This window comes from Ranitomeya imitator, chromosome 9 (genome assembly GCF_032444005.1).
Source record: "Ranitomeya imitator isolate aRanImi1 chromosome 9, aRanImi1.pri, whole genome shotgun sequence".
NCBI lineage: Eukaryota > Metazoa > Chordata > Amphibia > Anura > Dendrobatidae > Ranitomeya > Ranitomeya imitator.
Genome location: NC_091290.1, coordinates 103,126,509 through 103,148,481, shown reverse-complemented (window position 1 = coordinate 103,148,481; position 21,973 = coordinate 103,126,509). Strand labels below are relative to the sequence as shown.

At 44.3% G+C, this 21,973-nt stretch overlaps 1 protein-coding gene across 1 annotated transcript in view; it reads left to right on the top strand.

The window, feature by feature from the left end:
* Positions 1 to 21,973, top strand: part of SLC38A8 (solute carrier family 38 member 8) — a 99,784-nt gene that overhangs the window by 69,135 nt on the left and 8,676 nt on the right. Inside the window, exons 4-6 of the mRNA XM_069740428.1 lie at positions 15,764 to 15,865; positions 18,249 to 18,306; positions 18,774 to 18,888. Coding sequence (XP_069596529.1) covers positions 15,764 to 15,865; positions 18,249 to 18,306; positions 18,774 to 18,888 — 275 coding nt within the window. The remainder of the gene's footprint in view (positions 1 to 15,763; positions 15,866 to 18,248; positions 18,307 to 18,773; positions 18,889 to 21,973) is intronic.

The window sequence follows — 21,973 nt, the reverse complement described above, 5'->3', positions numbered from 1 at the left end:
GAGGCGCTCGCGACTGCCGCCATCTTCCTTTCCCAGCGATGCTTTGCGAAATTACCCAGAAGACCTAGCGGTCTCGCGAGACCGCTAAGTCATCTGGGTAATTTCGCAAAGTATCCTGGGAACAGAAGATGGCGGCAGCCGCGCGCCCATCGGTACAGCGCCGTTGGATCCCAGGAGGCGGAGAGACAGGACCAGAATGGTGAGTATGTTACACTACAAGGGGCCCTCAGATCATTAGGTGAGTATGTTTGTTTATTTTTTATTTTTTAACCTGTGACATACGTGGCTGGGCAATATACTATATGGCTGGGCAATATACTACGCCACTGGGCAATATACTATGTGGCTGGGCAATATATTACGTCACTGGGCAATATACTACATGGCTCTGTGCAGTATACTACATCACTGGGCAATATACTACATCACTGGGCAATATACTACGTGGCTAGCCAATATACTACGTCACCGGGCAATATACTACATGGTTTTGTGCTGTATACTATGTCGCTGGGCAATATACTACGTCGCTGGACAATATACTACGTGGCTGGGCAATATACTATGTCGGTGTGCAATATACTACGTGGCTCTGTGCTGTATACTATGTCGCTGTGCAATATACTACGTAACTGGACAATATACTATGTGGCTGGGCAATAAACAACGTGGCTGGGCAATATACTACGTGGCTGGGCAATATACTACGTGGCTGGGCAATATACTACGTGGCTGGGCAATATACTACGTGGCTGGGCAATATACTACGTGGCTGGGTAATATACTATGTGGCTGGGCAATATACTACTACTATTTTTATATATACACACACATACACACACGATGGTGGCCGATTCTAGCGCATCGGGTATTCTAGAATATGTATGTTTTATGTATATAGCAGCCACATAGTATATAGCACAGGCCACGAAATATTCTTGAATACCCAATGCGTTAATACAGGCCACGCAGTATATAACATTGCCCACATAGTATATAGCAGAGATGTAGTATATAACGCAGCCCACACAGTATGTAACACAGCCCACGTAGTATATAGCAATGTGGGCACTATATGCGTGGTTAAAGACTTAAAATAAAAAATAAACATATACTCACCTTCCGAGGGCCCCTTGTAGTCTTGGCGCCTGTGTGCGGTGCACGCGGCAGCTTCCGGTCCCAGGGTTGGTATGAGCGCAGGACCTGTGATGACGTCGCGGTCACATGACCGTGACGTCATAGAAGGTTTTCCTCGCATAGCATCTTTGGCACTGGAACCTGCCGCTTGCACTGCCGAGGACAGCACGCCACGTCAGAGGGGGAGAATAAGCTTTTTTTATTATTATTATTATTAATTGTAACATTAGATCTTTTTACTATTGATGCTGCACATGCATCATCAATAGTAAAAAGTTGGTCACACAGGGTTAATAGCTGCGTTAATGGAGTGCGTTACACCGCGGCATAACGCGGTCAATTAACGCTGCCATTAACCCTGTGTGAGGGCTGACTGGAGGGGAGTATGGAGCGGGGAGGAAGGAGCTGCCATTTTGCCGCCGGACTGTGCCCATCGCTGATTGGTTGTGGACGGTTTGCCACGACCAATCAGCGACTTGGATTTCCATGACAGACAGAGGCCGCGACCAATGAATGTCCGTGACAGACAGACGGAAGTGACCCTTAGACAAATATATATATATATATATATATATATATATATATATATATATATATATATATATATATATATATATATATACTAGATGGTGGCCTGATTCTAACGCATCGGGTATTCCAGAATATGCATGTCCACGTAGTATATTGCCCAGCCACGTAGTATATTGCCCAGCCACATAGTATATTGCCCAGCCACGTAGTATATTGCCCAGCCACGTAGTATGCTCCATATCCCTGTTAAAAAAAAAAAAAAAAAAAAAAAAAAAATTCAAATAAAAAAATAGTTACATACTCCCCTTCCGGAGCCTCCGGATCGAAGCGGCCGGTTACCGATGGTCCTCACGCGCTCCGGTCTGAAGTGTGCATTGTGGTCTCGTGAGATGATGACGTAGCGGTCTCGCAGCATGGACTGGTTACCGGAGCATCGTAAGTGGGAAAGGCCTGTTGTGGATTCGAGGGGCCGCATAGGCAGCATGAATAGTAAAAAGTTGGTCACACAGTGTTAATGGAGTGCGTTACACCACGGTCAATGCTGACATTAACCCTGTGTGAGCGCTGACCGGAGGGGAGTATGGAGCGGGCACTGACTGCGGGGACGACTGATCGGCCATTTTATTCCGGACTGTGCCCTTCGCTGATTGGTCATTGGATTTCCATGACAGACAGAGGCCGCAACCAATGAAAATCTGTGACAGAAAGACAGACAGACAGATGGAAGTGACCCTTAGACAATTATATAGTAGATATATAATTTTTATTTAAAAAAAAAAGCATTAAGCTAGTTACTGGTAGCGGCATTTTTCGGAGGCCCATGACCGCACTACGAGAGAGGGGATCCACCCTTAAGGAACAGGAAACCTACAGATACAAAAAGGGCGGCACCTCTCCCATGCATCAGTTGTATTTCAAAGCCTGAGAGGACTACCGCGGTTAGTGGTACACAAATATACATTATATACATTTTGAAAACAAAAATAACCTATTATATTGTAACTAGACACCACACGTGAGATCTACATATCACACTATACAGGTCCTTCTCAAAAAATTAGCATATAGTGTTAAATTTCATTATTTACCATAATGTAATGATTACAATTAAACTTTCATATATTATAGATTCATTATCCACCAACTGAAATTTGTCAGGTCTTTTATTGTTTTAATACTGATGATTTTGGCATACAACTCCTGATAACCCAAAAAACCTGTCTCAATAAATTAGCATATTTCACCCATCCAATCAAATAAAAGTGTTTTTTAATAACAAACAAAAAAACCAACAAATAATAATGTTCAGTTATGCACTCAATACTTGGTCGGGAATCCTTTGGCAGAAATGACTGCTTCAATGCGGCGTGGCATGGAGGCAATCAGCCTGTGACACTGCTGAGATGTTATGGAGGCCCAGGATGCTTCAATAGCGGCCTTAAGCTCATCCAGAGTGTTGGGTCTTGCGTCTCTCAACTTTCTCTTCACAATATCCCACAGATTCTCTATGGGGTTCAGGTCAGGAGAGTTGGCAGGCCAATTGAGCACAGTAATACCATGGTCAGTAAACCATTTACCAGTGGTTTTGGCACTGTGAGCAGGTGCCAGGTCGTGCTGAAAAATGAAATCTTCATCTCCATAAAGCATTTCAGCCGATGGAAGCATGAAGTGCTCCAAAATCTCCTGATAGCTAGCTGCATTGACCCTGCCCTTGATGAAACACAGTGGACCAACACCAGCAGCTGACATGGCACCCCACACCATCACTGACTGTGGGTACTTGACACTGGACTTCAGGCATTTTGGCATTTCCTTCTCCCCAGTCTTCCTCCAGACTCTGGCACCTTGATTTCCGAATGACATGCAAAATTTGCTTTCATCAGAAAAAAGTACTTGGGACCACTTGGCAACAGTCCAGTGCTGCTTTTCTGTAGCCCAGGTCAGGTGCCTCTGCCGCTGTTTATGGTTCAAAAGTGGCTTTACCTGGGGAATGCGGCACCTGTAGCCCATTTCCTGCACACGCCTGTGCATGGTGGCTCTGGATGTTTCCACACCAGACTCAGTCCACTGCTTCCTCAGGTTCCCCAAGGTCTGGAATCGGTCCTTCTCCACAATCTTCCTCAGGGTCCGGTCTCCTCTTCTCGTTGTACAGCGTTTTCTGCCACATTGTTTCCTTCCAACAGACTTACCATTGAGGTGCCTTGATACAGCACTCTGGGAACAGCCTATTTGTTGAGAAATTTCTTTCTGGGTCTTACCCTCTTGCTTGAGGGTGTCAATGATGGCCTTCTTGACATCTGTCAGGTCGCTAGTCTTACCCATGATGGGGGTTTTGAGTAATGAACCAGGCAGGGAGTTTATAAAAGCCTCAGGTATCTTTTGCATGTGTTTAGAGTTAATTAGTTGATTCAGAAGATTAGGGTAATAGGTCGTTTAGAGAACCTTTTCTTGATATGCTAATTTATTGAGACAGGTTTTTTGGGTTATCAGGAGTTGTATGCCAAAATCATCAGTATTAAAACAATAAAAGACCTGACAAATTTCAGTTGGTGGATAATGAATCTATAATATATGAAATTTTAATTGTAATCATTACATTATGGTAAATAATGAAATTTAACACTATATGCTAATTTTTTGAGAAGGACCTGTATACATATCAGGAAGTGCAACCCCCACGTGAATAGGGAGGGATCTAAGGGTGCGGTCATGGGCCTCCGAAAAATGCCGCTACCAGTAAGTAGCTTAATGCTTTATTCGGACTCCCATGACAGCACTATGAGAGATTTAGAGAGATGTAAGCTACCTTAGGGAGGGACTATAGTTTGTAGCACCCTTAACCCGAAGGTGAGATCAGAAGAGGACCCCAAATCCAACCGATAGTGCTTAACACTAGGACTACTGGACTCGTGACCCCGCCTAGAACTACTGAAAGGAGTCATTTTGACTCCTTGCTTGTTTTCGTTTATTTTTAGAGTTTCATTTGTGGTTATTTATTAATAATTATATTTTTTGTAATGTATTATTATTGTGAGATCCAACAGTAATGCTTTTGATTGTTTTTTTTCTGCTTTTCTTATTTTTCTACAGAAAATAACAATAATTATAATAGACGTTTTTCAAACCTTTTTTTTATTCAAGTGCACACATATAAACAACAACTGAAGAACAAAAAGCAGAGAAAATGTAGGTGGGGGAGCATAAAAATGAAAATATGGCGCAGAATTCACCTTCTAAACATTTGGTGTTTCGCATTTTAGGCATTGCCTTTGATTTATGGCAGTACATTGCCCACACAAAGACTTACCACAAGTCTTACAATTGCCGACAGATCTATTTTTCTTGCACTTTTCTTTTGATCTGGCAAAATTTTGTTTGAACCATCACTTCTGAACATGTAGAAACTTGGGACGTGGAACCCTTTTCCCTATCTGTGACATAAGGACCACTCAACTCTCTCACAAGCGTTTGCAAAAATGCCTTGCGTGACATTTTTTGGTGGGTAATCTCCTTGAATATTATACATGCATTTATACCCGCAAAGTCTAAGGCATTTTCAAATGCATGAACAGGCCATCTCCTTGTGGATGTTCGTGTGGTATATTTTCGTGCCATCTGATCCACTACATCTACTCCATATTTTGTTTCATTGTAAAACTTTACCGTTTCTGGAGTTTTTTTTAGCGGAATCAGACGCAACAACAACATCTGGATGGACGGAACTCAAAATGACAACATTTTTGTTGGGCTTTCCTTGATATACTGTAAGTGTAAAATTGTCTTCATTTCTAAACACTTTAGTGTTGTACAATTCCTCTTTCATGGATTTTATTTCTTTAGGCACTTCTCTCTTATCTTATTAAGTGTTCCCACGATGGTTGTTCCTTTGCTTTTTAGCTGTTTAGCTAATTTTACTGAAGTAAAATAATTATCGGTTGTAACATTGCGACCTTTTTTCAAAAACGGGTCCAATAACTTCATTACCACATGGTCAGCTACACGGTCCTCAGCACGGCGTGTGTCATCTTTGCCTAGATAAGGGAAGCCATTTGCCAGATATTTGCTCTCCTTATCAACAGCTAGCCAATATTTGTGGCCATATTTATCTGGTTTGGAAGGCATGTACTGCGTGAATGGACACCTAGTTTTGCTTGGGAAAAGTTGCTCATCCACCGTTATGTATGGGCCAGGTTTGTAACACGCAATACAATTTTCAATAAACCTGTCCCACACAGTAGAAAATAGAGCAAACTTGTCCGTTTGCAGTCTCTCCGATCGAGTAGATTTCTCATCAAATCTGAGAAACCTCATAATTTCAACAAAGCGGTCCCTAGACATTGTCGCTTTGCAAAACGGTATTCCCCAGTCATTACACCAAATACTGCTAATCGAGTGACGGTTCGTGCCAGATATTCCACGAGCATAGAATATCGCAATGAATGCATCTAGCTCCTCATCAGATAGAGTAAACTGTAAATTATTGTTCCTGCATGCTTCTGCAAGCGTACAGTTCTTTATATGTGTCAATATATATGAATCAAAAAATAAACGCCATGCGCTCAAAGGACTATCGATAATGATATTTCTTCTGGCGTATCCTGTAGGGCCAGGTGCTTCTCGAAGAATATTTTGGCTGTCACGCCTACCAGGCAAGTGTTGTCCTATTTCAACAGGTTTCCATTGAATACCATCCGCTGAAACTAGTATTCCTTCAGATTCGCCTTCTCTGGTGTTTGTTGTTGCATTACCTTCACCGCCATCGTTGTCTGTTGTTCTTTCATTTCTGGGACGTTTTGCTGATTTTTTTCTGTCCACGACCAGGAGGATGGTCACGAGGCAACATAACTGCATGAGCCCGATCCCCAGTTGATGTGCTTGGAATATCTGGAAAAAAGTTGATGAATATTTAGAATTTTTGTTTTGTAAGGGTCCGTGCACACTGGCTGGATTAGCGGCGGAATATCCGACCGGATATTCTCACCACAATCCGGCCCGTACCTGCCCGCTCAGGTACAGAGCGGAGATTCATACCTGAAGCTCCGCTCCGAACCCCGGGCTGGAGCCGCTGTCTGGGACGGAGCCGTGCTCGCGCGTAAGCAAGCGCTGCTCTGTCCCTGACAGCGACTCCAGCCCGGGGTTCGGAGCGGAGCTTCAGGCATGAGCGGGCAGGTACGGCCTGTATTGCGGCAAGAATATCCAGATGGCTATTCAGCCAGAATTCTGCTAGTGTGCACAGGCCCTAACTCAGTGTGTGGAAGAACAAATAAATACACATAACTACTTACCTTCTGGATTTGTTCCTTCTGAGTCTTCAGATTCACTTGATATGTTCTGAGGAATTAAATCTTCATCACTGTCAGAATCAAATACATGTTCCTTCAATTCGGATTCCGATTCATCCTCCGGTATGGATTGCAAAGTAGCCAGAATATCCTGAGGCTTTATCAAACGTCTTCTCTCCATATTCCTCACAAATTCCATAATTCTATATAGTTCCCTGCTGAAAAATAGAAATGAAATGAAAACTAAAAGAAATAATAACTGTTCTGCCACCTTCAAAAGTAGGTGGGCTGAATCAGTTGACAGACAGCTAAACTATTTCATAACAATTCATACCTGTATGAGTCTTCAGAGCTCGTATGTCTGCGTCTGTTCTTTGTCTCTTCAGCTGAACTGAAAGTAAAGTTACTATCCAGAATACTGTCTCCTGCTAGGACCTTAGAAAAACACCACCCTTCATTAGCATAAGATAAGAGCCTAGAGTAAACAAGCTATTTTGTTCAGCATTACACAGTAATACAAGCAGGTAAAACACAAGGAAAATGTGAAAAGTTGACATGTAAATTGAACTACATCTATATGTACATCAGGGTAAATAAGACAGAGTGAAAAAATTATGCACAAAACTTTATAGCAAAATTTAGTGACAAAAGGACCTCAAAATATAGTAGGGAGTCAAAATGACTCCCTTCAGTAGTTCTTGGTAAATTTTGAAAAAAACGCACAAATTTTTCACCAAAATTATTTATTCTCACAAAATCTTTTTTCACATCATATTTGAGGAAAAGTCACCGAGTTTCAAGCCGGAATTCTGAAAAATGTAGTCACAGAAGAGAAATAAAAAACGAAAGGAGTCAAAATGACTCCATCAGTAGTTCTAGTGGAAGGGGATGACCATGTGGCCGCCTTACATATTTGTTCCACTGATACTCCAGATCTTTCTGCCCAGGGTGACGCCATGGCCCGGGTGGAATGTGCCTTTAGATTCTGCGGAGCCGGACCCCCACCTGCTGTATAAGCTAGAGAGATAGTTTCCCCAATCCCTTTAGCCAGTGAATATTTCGATACTCTACACCATTTTTTTGTCCCTTGGAAGGAAAGAAGCAGTGCCCCATCTTTCTTCCAATTATCAGTGGCTGAAATATACTGAAGAAGAGATCTGACGTCTAACGTATGAAGCTCCTGCTCTTTAGGATTAGAGGGATTAGGAATAAAAGATAGTTTTGCTATCTCCTGTGATCTATGGAAACGTGTCGCTATCTTCGGTAGATATGCTGGGTCTGGTCTAAGGACTACTCTGTCTGACAAGATTTCGGTGTATGGAGGAAGTCTGGAAAGCGCCTGGATATCCCCTTTCCTGCGAGCTGAGGTTATGGCAATCAAGAAGGCTGTCTTAAGTGTCAACATTTTGATCGAGGCCTCTTGTAGAGGTTCAAAGGGGGGTTTGTTAGAGAGGACAGAACTAAATTTAGATCCCACGGAACTGTTCTGTCTTTATACACTGGTATAGTTCTACTAACTGCCTTCATAAATCTCGCTATCCAATAGTTGTTAGCTATATTACAGGAAAACAGGGCACCCAGAGCTGAGACCTGTACTCTAAGGGTACTAGTAGAGAGTTTTAACTCGAACCCCTTCTGCAGAAACTCTAAAATTTGTTGTATCGGCACCCCATCTTGGATATTAAATTTTGAACAGGTCAAGAACTTCCTCCAAGTCCTAGAGTAGATTTTCGTAGTTATTTGCTTTCTACTCTTTAGGAGCGTCTCTACTTAGTTTGGACAGAAGCCTTTTTCTACTAATAGTAACTGTTCAAACTCCACGCCGTTAAATGGAGCGCTGCCACTTGTGGATGGGAGATCGGTCTCTGAGAAAGCAAGTTCGGGATCTCTGGCAGTACCCAGGGAACCAATACGGACATTGTCTTGAGCCAGGCAAACCAGGTTCTTCTGGGCCAAAAGGGGGCAATAAGGATGACTTATTCTCGATCCTCCCTGATTTTCCTCACCACTAGAGGTATCCGGTTCAGCGGTGGGAAGGCATAAGCCAGTGAAAAATCCCATTTTATTAGAAACCCGTCCACCGCCAGGGGATTCTCCCTGGGATTTACTTTTCTGTTGCTTCTGGTGGCGAACAGATCCACCACTGGCTGACCCCATCTGTGGACAATAAGTTTGAAAATGTCCTCGTTGAGAGACCACTCTCCTTGCTTTAACACATTTCGGCTGAGGAAATATGCCATCACATTCTCTTTTCCTTTGATGTGGAGAGCTGTCAAAGATTGAAAATTGAGCTCTGCCAACTGGAACAAGAGATCCGTGATCTGCATTAATGTCTCGGAACGTGTTCCCCCTTGCCGGATTATATAAGCGACTGCAACTCTGTTGTCCGACAGAATTCTGACGTGCTGGCCCTGCAGATATGAGGAATTTTTTAACAGCCAATTCAACCGCCAACAACTCCCTTTGGTTGGATGAGAACGTTGTGAAGGGTTCCCATTGCCCCTGGACCACCATGTCCCCCATATAGGCTCCCCACCCCGAAGAGCTGGCATCCGTGGTTATCACCTGGGACACATCAACTATCCAGGGAACCCCTGCTGATAAATTCTGTTTATCTAACCACCACCTAAGGGAATCCAATGTTATTGGCCCCAACGTTAATTTCCCATTTAACGCGCCTCCTAAGGCTCTGTCATGGAACAAGACTTCTTTTTGTAGGGATCTGGTGTGGAACTGAGCCCACTTAACTGCTGGAATGCAAGATGTGAGTGACCCAAGTAGGGACATTGCTTGTCTAAGTGTCATGGAGGGTGTATTAATCGCATTTAATACATAATTCTGAATTAGATCGTTCTTTTCTATAGGGAGAAGACACTGTGTTACTGAATTCAACATTAATCCCATGAATTTTTGAATATTTAGGGGCTGTAACTTAGATTTTTCGAAGTTTATGATCCAACCCAGGTGTTCTAGTTTAGCTTTAGTAATCTCCCATTGTGACACAGTGACCTTCCGACGTCACCCCTAGTCCACAGCGCTTCCTGTCAGCGCTGTGAACAGCGTGGAACGTCGAGACCTTGCCAGGAGACTCCGAGTGGCGCCACCATGATGACGCCGTCTCCACAGAGCCCCCACAGCACTCGAGGGAGGGGAACCGTCATACTCACCATGTGCTGGCTCCGGAGACAGGACACCCCCTGGCGACCGCTCCTCGCTGAATAGCCACCGCCATGCAGCCCTGCCAGGGCCACCGTGACTACCTCAGGTACCCCGCACCGGCTGAGGTAGGAGACCCCCTCGCTACCTAAATCGGTCCGGCCGGCCTGGAACTCCTGTAGAAATCCTCTGTAGGATCCAGTCCCTTCAGGAACTGGAAACCAACTGATGCATGGGGAGAGGTGCCGCCCTTTTTGTATCTGTAGGTTTCCGGTTCCGGGCGGATCCCCTCTCTCGTAGTGCTGTCATGGGAGTCCGAATAAATACAAATTAAGAAAATGCATTTATTCTTTCCTTTAATCGCCAGCCAGACCCGACCATCACAATGACTTCACCTGACCTCTGCCGGGTTTACCGCCCAGCCATTTCTGGACCTCCTGTATTGCGGCCCATCTCCAGCTGTTCTAGCAGTTCATGTAAATTCAATCTAAAAACCAGAAATGCAAAATAAATTTAGACCCTAAAGTGAATTTGTACCCCATGAAATCTGTAAATTTAAAGGGGCTGTTCACCAGTTGGACGACCCACTGCCAACATGTCTGGTGCAGGAGGTGAGTATAAGCTTTTATTTTACTTGGGCCCAATATCCCTTCTCCCCTTTGCCTCAAAACTACTGGGCAGAGAAGTACGCCTGTGCAGGAGCGCGATGCCAGGGAGCCTGTGTGGATGATGCAGGGACGCGTCATCCACATGAAGCAAGCAGGATGGCGGCAATCATAAGAAGATGGGAGGCACCGGACCAAAAAGAGCGACTCATCGGACCGGACCGCCCCGCAGGTGAGTAATGAAACTTATTTTTCTTCTCTTGCAGGTCGGGTTGGGGGCAAATATACAGCATTATAATATAATTATTGAATGCTGTATGTAAGCCCTGAAAAGTGATGGCCATATTTTATATCAGCCAAAACTGCTGACAGTTTCCCTTTAACCATGAAACTGCTAAACCAACTATGTCCACTAGATGGCACTGCAGTTCCCTTACAAAATGTATTTGAATTTTATTACATTTGAAGGACCGGTAAGATCCAGCGCTGAGGCTGCTTTTAAATCGTGCTGGATCCTACCTGCCCTTTACATGTCTAGACTAAATCTAATAAAGCCATGTGCAATGATGTCAAAGAAAAGGATGCATTGTTGTGACTGGTGGGCAGCCACACGAGTGGTCTAATTTGTGCACAGAGTACCTCATTTTTATAAGTCTGTTCTATATGGCAGTAATGTGGTCCACGTCATATATTCCGTTATATCTCGGTGCCCTGTGTGCTGCTGTTCTCCTTGGCTTAGATCTGATTTTCAAATTATCACACAAAATTCTTTACAACAACAGTGCTGTGTGTGTGTGTGTATGTGTGTATATGTATGTGTATATATGTATGTGTGTGTATCTCTCTCTCTCTCTCTCTCTCTCTCTCTCTCTCTCTCTCTCTCTCTCGGAGCGTCACTCTGTCCAAAGCCTCTATAGACTGCGCAAGCGCCGGCGCAGTCTGGCCCCCACAGAGTGACGCTCCCAGGAGATAGCGGTATGCGTAAACACTGAACGCACACCGCGATCTCCACCAGAGAGGCAGGGACCGTGGACGCGCCAGGAGGGTGAATATTATATTCACCTGTCCCCCGTTCCAGCGCTGCGTGCGGCTCCATGTCCCGGTCCTCTGCTGTGACGTTCACAGTTCAGAGGGCGCGATGACGTGCTTAATGCGCGCCGGTGCCGCCCTCTGACTGAACAGTCACAGCCGGAGGAGCCGGAACACTGAGCAGACGCAGCGGTGGAACGGGACAGGTGAATATAGCAAGTGCTGGGGGACTCCGGCACCTGACCCCCACAGCGCGCCGGTGTCCCCGCCTGCTCAGGCCCCCCAGCACTCGGCACCCAGCACGATAGGTGAGTATGTTTTTCTTTGTTTTTTGTTTTTTTTGGTTTTTTTTATATCGCTGCAGCATACGGGGGCATACACATTGGAGCGTCTTATGGGGCCATAAACCATAATGGAGCAGTGTACGGGGGCATATACTATGGAGCATCTTATGGGGGCCATAAACCTTTATAGAGCACTGTACGGGGCATACACTATGGAGCATCTTATGGGGGCCATCAACCATAATGGAGCAGTGTACGGGGGCATACACTATGGAGCATCTTATGGGGGCCATCAACCATAATGGAGCAGTGTACGGGGGCATACACTATGGAGCATCTTATGGGGGCCATCAACCATAATGGAGCAGTGTACGGGGCATACACTATGGAGCATCTTATGGGGCCATCAACCATAATGGATCAGTGTACAGGGGCATATACTATGGAGCATCTTATGGGGCCATCAACCTTTTATGGAGCAGTGTACGGGGCATATGGATGGGAGATGCAAATTAAAGAACGGTGGCACAGGATGGGGGCGCAGGATGGGTGCAACACATGACAGGATGGGGACGCAGGATGGAGCAGCACATACCAGGATGGAGACCATATACCAATATAAATGCTCGCCACCCGGGCGTAGAACGGGTTCAATAGCTAGTGTGTATATATGTATGTATGTATATATGTATGTATATATGTATGTATATATGTGTATATATATATATATATATATATATATATATATATATATATATATATATATATATATATATATATATATATATATATATATATATATATTCTATATCAGTCAGGATTACAATGACTGGTAGCATTTCTACACAGCTGATGACACTAATCACAGGAGGTGATGTGACCGCTGACCCTGCTTGCTACCCCTTCACAATCACTTTTGCACCCGCATATTAGATGCTTCAATACAAAAGAAATGGTCGGGGTCTGACCGTTGTGACTAATGTATGTGTGTGGTTTCCCAAAACGGGAAGATAATCAGGAAAATAAAACCCCAAAAGTGGACGGTGTGAAATCCATTGTTTCTTTTAATCCCTTTGACACAGAAACCTTAATTAAACAAAGTAATTTTCTGGTTACACGTTCCCTTTTAAGGGTTCTTCCATAGGTCTTCATTTAAAGGGGGTTTTCCCAAGAACAAAAATGTTTTAATCAATTGCCACATTTGGATGTGTGTAAATATAATGCCCCTGTGCTGAGATAATCTTATAAATGTGCCCCTGCTGTGTACTGTGTAATGGTCTGATCATACCACAGCTCCCGCACGTTCAGACGCGGCCATTACACAGTACACAGCAGGGGCGCATTTACAAGATTCATCAGATTTTATTTAATCCAATTATAATTCCAAAATCTAATTTTTAATAATTTTTTGTTCATGGGAAAACCCTTTTAATGTGGAGGATTTGGAGCTTATTTTCTAGGTAACTCACATTTTATGGGAATAACATTACAGTTCTTTATTCATACTCTAGTTTTCTGGAGTCCATTACATCCAAACATCTGCAGCATGCTCTTGTCACATGCATGACCGGGGGCCTATAATGGCATTTTAGATTACACCTTGGGCTTTGGTTCAGCAGTAATACATTACATTACTGGATATTTTAGATTTTCAATTACAATCTATTCCAGTTTTTAATATATCGTGTCAAAAGCCTATAGAGCAATGCAAGCGGACAAGCCTGCGACTGACCTGTCACATGTAATTACAGGTCCATGCACCTCATCCCACATTACTCGCCGATGACCAAGGCTAGAAGGTGTCAGATACTGCATTCATGGCCTCACTGCAACGTGATGGGAGCAGGATACATGTGATTAGTTCTTGGTGCCCTAATAATTCCTTGCCTTACACACTCTAATCTGGGTTTTTAGAACTAGTCTATCATTTTTACCCTTTTTAACTTCTGAATTCCAGGAGCTGCAAAGTTGTAAGTTCAGCCAGAGGTGTATATGCCTCTATTACCACTTAATATCACATGCACAATCCGTCAGCAGGCTCCTGACACTTCAGTTTAGTAAGTAAAAGTGTATACATTCACTCCTGGAAAAAAAAAATATATATATCTATATATATCTAAGGGTTTTTCTGTCTGTCCTGGAAATCCCGCGTCTCTGATTGGTCGAGGCCGCCCGTTTCTGATTCAGCGACGGCCACAGTATCAACGTAGATGTCATAATAGTTGCCATGGCGACGATGATGTCATAAAGGTTGCCTCGACCAATCAGCGACGGGCACAGTCTGCCGCGAATTCTGGAATCATCATTGTCCATATACTACGGGGACATGCATATTCTAGAATACCCGATGCGTTAGAATCGGGCCACAGTCTAGTATATATATAATTGCCTAAGGGTTTTTCTGTCTGTCTGTCTGTCCTGGAAATCCCGGCCTGGCGGCCTCGACCAATCAGCAACGGGCACAGCGACGATGATGTCATAAAGGACGTAGACATCTCACGTTTCTGATTCAGCGACGGGCACAGTATCGACGTAGATGTCATAATGGTTGCCTCGACCAATCAGTGACGGGCACAGTCTGCCGCGAATTCTGGAATCATCATTGTCCATATACTACGGGGACATGCATATTCTAGAATACCCGATGCGTTAGAATCGGGCCACAGTCTAATATATATATATATCTCCCCGATTTCCAACAATTTTTCACTTACTTGGCTGATTGCTGTAGTTTGATAACTCCATTTTGGCTGCTGCTGCAACTCTGCATATCCATTCAAAAGTGGCCAAGGAGTACCTAATTCTCATGAATGCGTTTGAGGAGTAAGGCTAGCCTTCTGTTCCAACGGCTGCCCACTTTAGAGTCACTATGCTTACCCTTGTCTGTCTGGAAGTGGGTAAGTGAGCATCAGAATTGGTTTATGGAGCAATGGAAGATGACAGCATTAAATAAGCATCAAATACCTTACCTGCGGATTATCCATATAGCTAAAGGCAGGATTGCCTACCATACAGAAACTCCCAATATTCACATAAATTCCAGTTAGTAGTTTCTCCTGTAAATCTTCATGTCATAGTAATGAATGATTGCTGCATGTCCCAAGTAAACAGTTGGAGAGGCTTTACTTGACTCTTTACTTTCTCCTTTCCCCATGACAGCAACATAGAGAGGGGGATCCACCCTTCAAGGACAGGAAACCTACAGATAAAAAGCCGGTACCTTGAAGGGCGGATCCCCTTTCTCTGTGGTGCTGTCATGGGCTTGGAGAATTCCTGTTACCGGTAAGTAACTGCGTCTTTTTTACTATGGGCTTAAGGACTGAGGAGCAGTCATGGATCACTCCTGCCAGTTGTTGAGCTGCTCCACGTCTACAAAGAACCTCTTTTTGTGGGCTGCTCTAAGGAAGGGGCAGCACATCTGGCGTCATGCTGACTGACAGCCAGCTTCCCTCAGTTAGACCGTGGGGAGCTGGCTGTCGATCACCAGGACATTGAAACTGTTGGTGGAGCAGGACTGTCAATGTCTTGGTGCGAGATACAAGCAACACCTTCAGAGATCTTGTGCAGTTCAGGCCCAATGTCTCTGAGCTGTGATAACACAATATGTTAGGTGTTGTAATAAAACTAGAAACTTGAAATCAAGAGTTCCCAAAAGATCAGCCAAATTTATTGTAAGTAGCACAATTTGACTTTTATGGGAATAAATCTTGACTGATAATTCCTGTCTTTCACCCTGCAGTATCCTTGGAACATTGGCTGCTTGTTACCTGACTGTGGTGATCATTGTGAAGTTTTACCTGACCGAGCACAACGTCCTCCATAAACGAGAATATTCCTCTAAGTGAGTATATGGATCAGAACCCTGCTTTTTTTTTTGTCTTAGTTTGTTGTTTTGCAGATATTTTCTCTAAATTCATTAATTTTGTAACAGTTGCAAAATTTGGTGCGAGTCCCCCTTTGAGACGTACTTTGCACCATTTTAACAAAAGTGTGACTTTAGGTGCTAAAAATTCACAAATGCATTTCAAAACTGAACTGAAAAATAAGACCATTTTTGACTTTGCTCAAAATTCATAAATCGCATGCAAAAATTTTTTTAAAATGGTGAATGGGGGCCTATATGTTCAGAGATGGATAAAACCGCATGCATGTAGGCTGGCATTGGAATAGAACATTTCTTTGCAGCATGTGATCTTTGTCTCCTCTTGTGCTATGTGTAAAATACAGATTTGCAGCAAGCAAATGCACAACAGAAAATCCACAGCACTTTTGCTTAATGGGAATCTAGCTTAAAAGGCAGGTCTGTGTCTTTAAGAAATATCTCAGGAAAGTTCTAAATATGCAATTTCCTGGACATGTGAGTAAAATTTAAAAAATTTTTTTTCCAAGCCGCCTTTTATCTCATCCACTAAACATCACAGCATTCATATAAGAAATGTACTCTAATAAACTGCACACAATGTATATAGAAATACATCCATTCAGATTACAAAGGCGGCACTTAAGGGTTAGAAATAAACTCCACATAAGACTGTTTTAATACCTGTAATATATGAACATTTAATGATGGATTGCAAATCTTAAACCATCAGATAATCTATTCCCATATGTCAACGGAGATTAAATATCCGCAGATTCTAAGTCTCTGTGTTTTATTCAGCACATGTTCTCTGGCATTTGCAATCCATATGGGCTTCAGAGGAATCCGTTTATTGATGTCTGTCTGTACTTTGTTAACAATGGGACTTCTGCAGATCACACCTTACAGATTATATCCTTCTGGGTTTTTTTTCTTGTGATTTGATTACTTTTGACTGTGTTTAGCAATAATCCATAATGAAGTAATGAATATTTACACTGGACAAACATTGCCATCCTGATTTAATTATGTGACGTTATGAGCTGTCAGATGAGCCAAAATGTGGTGGTGAAAGTTATGATGCCTATCATCCTCTGATCACTAGCTGCAGCACCCCATGCTGCCATAGTGGTTATGTAAGGGGGTTGCCATGAACATGTTATGTATAATGTTTATTTATACTCTTAAATGGTGTATGGTTTCCAGATATTAGGGAGAGCGTAATTCCATAGTTTGCCACTAGATGGGGATAGAGAGACATAGCCAGTAGATGGTTAATGTGGGAGGAGCTAGTGAGAGTTGGGGTTCAGAACAGCTGAGACTTTGAGTCAGTTGGGCGGGAGCACACTGTCAGGGCAGTCAGCTCTGCAGAAGTCCAAGGTCCAGTCGGGCAGCATCAGGGCCAGGAAGGCCATGAGAGAGCAGGGCATTGATAGTCACTGACAGCGCAGTATAAGTGGGATGGATAGGTCACTTGAAATGTGGCGGCTTGCTAAGTGGATAAATGTACTCGGGACCAGGGCAAAATGGTTTAGAGGAATCCCTACTAAAATAAGACTGGGCACAGAGGACGCTGGAGGACCGATAGGCACGGTCTGTTCCAGAAGCGAGCTTAGTAAAGATGAAGGAAAGGCAGAGCAAGAGAAGAAGCTGTGTAAAGCCAAGCCAGATATAAATGCTGACAAGGTCGGAGAAGAGACAGGGACAGCAAGGAAATTGTTTAATGTAAAGCCTGCTGTAAATGCTGAAGAGAACAGTTATGTGCCAGTCTTTAGTAAAGTTTATTGTTCCATTGGACTGTAACTGTTTATTCGGAAGAGGAGAACGTACAGATCTTTATAGGAAGCCCCAAGGGAAAAGGAGCTGCAGGTATGCTGACTGAAAGTCGTGGAGTGTATGTGAGGGGAGGTCAGGGTGTGCAAGAGACTTTTACCTCAGCCACGGCTACCACCCTGTCTGACCCTGACACTAATTATTTATGGCAGTTTATGAATTGAGCCGGCATACACATTAGATGACTGTCAGCCATACGATGCTTTGATCCACTCAACGACTGACAGTCATCCTGACTGTCCCACTCACAGCCGAGAGCTCCAGTGTTCTCTATGAGAAGTCACCAACAAACATCTCTGCTGGCAGCTCATCTCTGGGACAAAAAATTCACCCATAAACGCTCGTGTTGGCCTAACCCGTTGATAACCAATATGTTTGGGGGCCTTTAGCTTCTGGTTTGATTGCTAGCAACAAAAGTACAGAAAAGTGATTTGGGGTCTCCGTATAATTCCAAGTAAAATACAAAAAACAAAAATGGTAGTAACGTGTGAACTGTGACTGCTTTATGACATGGTTTGTTTCGCTCTTTCAGTGCATCTTCATTGGCTTCGATGTTTAGTGTGATTCCAACTATCTGCTTTGGCTTTCAGGTAATTAGCTAATATTTGAGAAATAAAGTAAATCAAAATGTCCTTGCCTTATTCAATATTCTATTGGGAAAAATATTACAATACTATTTATATAGAAGAAAATCCATGCCTCATTCATAATGGCACTTCTATGGTCCCCCAATGGTCTCTGTTCTTCTTGCTCCATTAATGATATGTCACTGCTTCACCAGCGACTGCCTGGTCCCCTGCTAGTCTTGCTACACTTTGGCCTCCTGTGACGATACATTCTCCCATGTGACCTCAAAGTTGGTCAGTCTGTCAAGATGAGCAGAGGACCAGTAAAACCAAGCATGGAAGCAACTAGGACAGAGTTCTTTGATTTTGTCCTTACCTTAGGAAATCTGCACAATTTAATGTTGACTTAGCTCCATGGCTTTCTCTTGTCTCGTAGGATAACTGCAGCAGCAATTCATCCCCTTGAGCAATGTTCTGTTTTCATCTTTTAGTGCCATGAAGCTTGTATAACCATCTATAGCAGTATGAAGAATAAACACCTATCAAACTGGGTCGCGGTGTCAGTAGTGTCCATGCTGATCTGTCTGCTCATTTACTCTCTAACAGGTAGAGGGGGAAAATATGTGTAGATATGTCCATGTGATGACATTGGCCACTAACATGGTGATAGTACCCTTAAAGGGGATCTGTTAGTAGGATCAACCCTCCCAAGCTGTCTATGTAGGCATGCAGGGCATAGGAAGCAGAATGACATATCTTGATATCTGCAATCTGGTCTTGGTCCAGAGAAATCCACATTTTTGTTGATATTTAAATGAGCTGTTAAGATCTATAGGCCGGATATGGGTCTCCCGGAGAATCTGCCTCCAGAGCTTATTGTAAATGAAAAGGGGTGTTGCTAATGTGAGACATGTAATGACCGACAGGCTGCTCTCCTGTTGTACATGTCTCACATTGGTAATTGGAGGCAGATTCTCAGGGAGATCTCTGTCTGAACCATAGATCTTAACAGCTCATTTACATATTGAAGAAAAAAACGTGGTTTTCTCTGGAATAAGACATTGGATCACAGATATCAAAGTATTTTATTCCACTTCCTATGACCTACATGCCCATGCAAACTGCTTAGGAGGGTTGACCGTACTGACAGAATCCCTTTTAAGAGGTTAAAAAAATCCTTACTTTTCTAAACTGGATAACTTGGTTGACCGAAAAATTATGACTTTCAACTTTAAACCATTCATATGGACTTAATTTGTCACTACTAGTCCAACCTGCGTCGGTGGGAATCATTGTAAAATGTCACATCTTAAAGGAGCGGACTACTTTCTTATTGCTGTATATTTTTAATATGCCTTACAATTGATTGCAATGTCAATCATAAGGCGTGCTCAGTAGCGTAGCTACCGGGGGGGGGGGGGGGCAAAGGGGGGCCATCGCCCCAGGCCCCGCGCTCTGAGGGGGCCCACCCGGTGCTATGCTATTGTAACTGGAGTTACATTCTGTGGCAGAGCAGGGATAATCTATCTCCCTGCTCAGCCGCTATGGGGACCCTGAGCAGGTGGGGGGACCGGTGCCAGCCGTGAACCCCCCGCCATCATTGCAAGGTCAGCTGTATCAGCATCTAGCCGATGCAGCTGACCGCGGTGATGAGGGAAAGAGCGCTGCGCTCCTTCTCCCACCATCCCCCACATCGTCTGACAGCGGGTGCGATGACGTCACCGCCCAGCGCCTGCTGTCAGGAGATGAGCAGGAGCAGGGAGCGCCGCTGAAGGAAGAGGTATTTGTTTTTTTTTATGGGGGTGCTGCTTTATATACAGGATCTGCCTATGGGGGTGCTGCCTTATATGTAGGATCTGCCTATGGGGGGTGCTGCCTTATACTACAGGATCTGCCTATCCTATTTGGGTGCTGTCTTATACTACAGCATCTGCCTATGGGGGTGCTGCCTTGTATTATATTGAGGACTATCTGGCACACTATACTATATGGAGTTATCTATGGGGGCCATCATACAGTGCAGATTATAGTGAAGGGGCCATTATACAGTGTTGGAGCCATCAAACAGTTTGGAGGCTACTAAGGGGTCAGTATACTGTGTGGGTGGTACTATACAGCGAGGGGGCATTATACTGGGTATAACAGAGCATCATGCTGTGTATAGGGGAGCTGCACAGGGGGGAGACTCTGGACATTATTAAATGTAAAGTGGGCAATTTTTGTTATAGAACTCAGGATACTGTGACTATCAAAGGGGCACACACAGGACATTATTACTTTCTAGGGGGCAAAATGTGGGCGCTGTTTTCTAGGGCACTTGCACCCGGCATTACTATATCATAGAAGGGTGCTTTAGAATTTAGAGGGCACAGAGAACTACACAGCAAGTGCAGTAATAGGGTCACATAGTGCAGCAGTGGCTCAGTATTGGGGTATGAGGTGTAGTAATAGGAACACATACGGCATAAGTGGCTCAGTATTGGGGTATCAGGTGCAGTAATAGGGACACATATGGCAGCAGCGGCTCAGTATTGGGGTATCAGGGGCAGTAATAGGGACACATATGGCAGCAGCGGCTCAGTATTGGGGTATCAGGTGCAGTAATAGGGACACATACGGCAGCAGCAGCTCAGTATTGGGGTATCAGGTGCAGTAATAGGGACAGATACGGCAGCAGCAGCTCAGTATTGGGGTATCAGGTGCAGTAATAGGGACACATATGGCAGCAGCGGCTCAGTATTGGGATATCAGGTGCAGTAATAGGGTCACATACGGCAGCAGCGGCTCAGTATTGGGGTATCAGGTGCAGTAATAAGGACACATACGGCAGCAGCGGCTCAGTATTGGGGTATCAGGGGCAGTAATAGGGACACATACGGCAGCAGCGGCTCAGTATTGGGGTATCAGGTGCAGTAATAGGGACACATACGGCAGCAGCGGCTCAGTATTGGGGTATCAAGTGCAGTAATAGGGACACATACAGCAGCAGAGGCTCAGTATTGGGGTATCAGGGGCAGTAATAAGGACACATACGGCAGCAGCGGCTCAGTATTGGGGTATCAAGTGCAGTAATAGGGACACATACGGCAGCAGCGGCTCAGTATTGGGGTATCAAGTGCAGTAATAGGGACACATACAGCAGCAGGGGCTCAGTATTGGGGTATCAGGGGCAGTAATAGGGACACATACGGCAGCAGCGGCTCAGTATTGGGATATCAGGGGCAGTGATAGGGACACATACGGCAGCAGCGGCTCAGTATTGGGGTATCAGGGGCAGTGATAGGGACACATACGGCAGCAGCGGCTCAGTATTGGGGTATCAGGTACAGTAATAGGGACACATACGGCAGCAGCGGCTCAGTATTGGGGTATCAGGTGCAGTAATAGGGACACATACGGCAGCAGCGGTTCAGTATTGGGATATCAGGGGCAGTAATAGGGACACATACGGCAGCAGAGGCTCAGTATTGGGGTATCAGGTGCAGTAATAAGGACACATACAGCAGCAGCGGCTCAGTATTGGGGTATCAGGGGCAGTAATAGGGTCACATACGGTAGCAGCGGCTCAGTATTGGGGTATCAGGGGCAGTAATAGGGACACATACGGCAGCAGCGGCTCAGTATTGGGGTATCAGCAGGATGAGGAGTTTGTGCAGGTTGGGAATAGATGGTGATGGGGCTGGAATGTGAG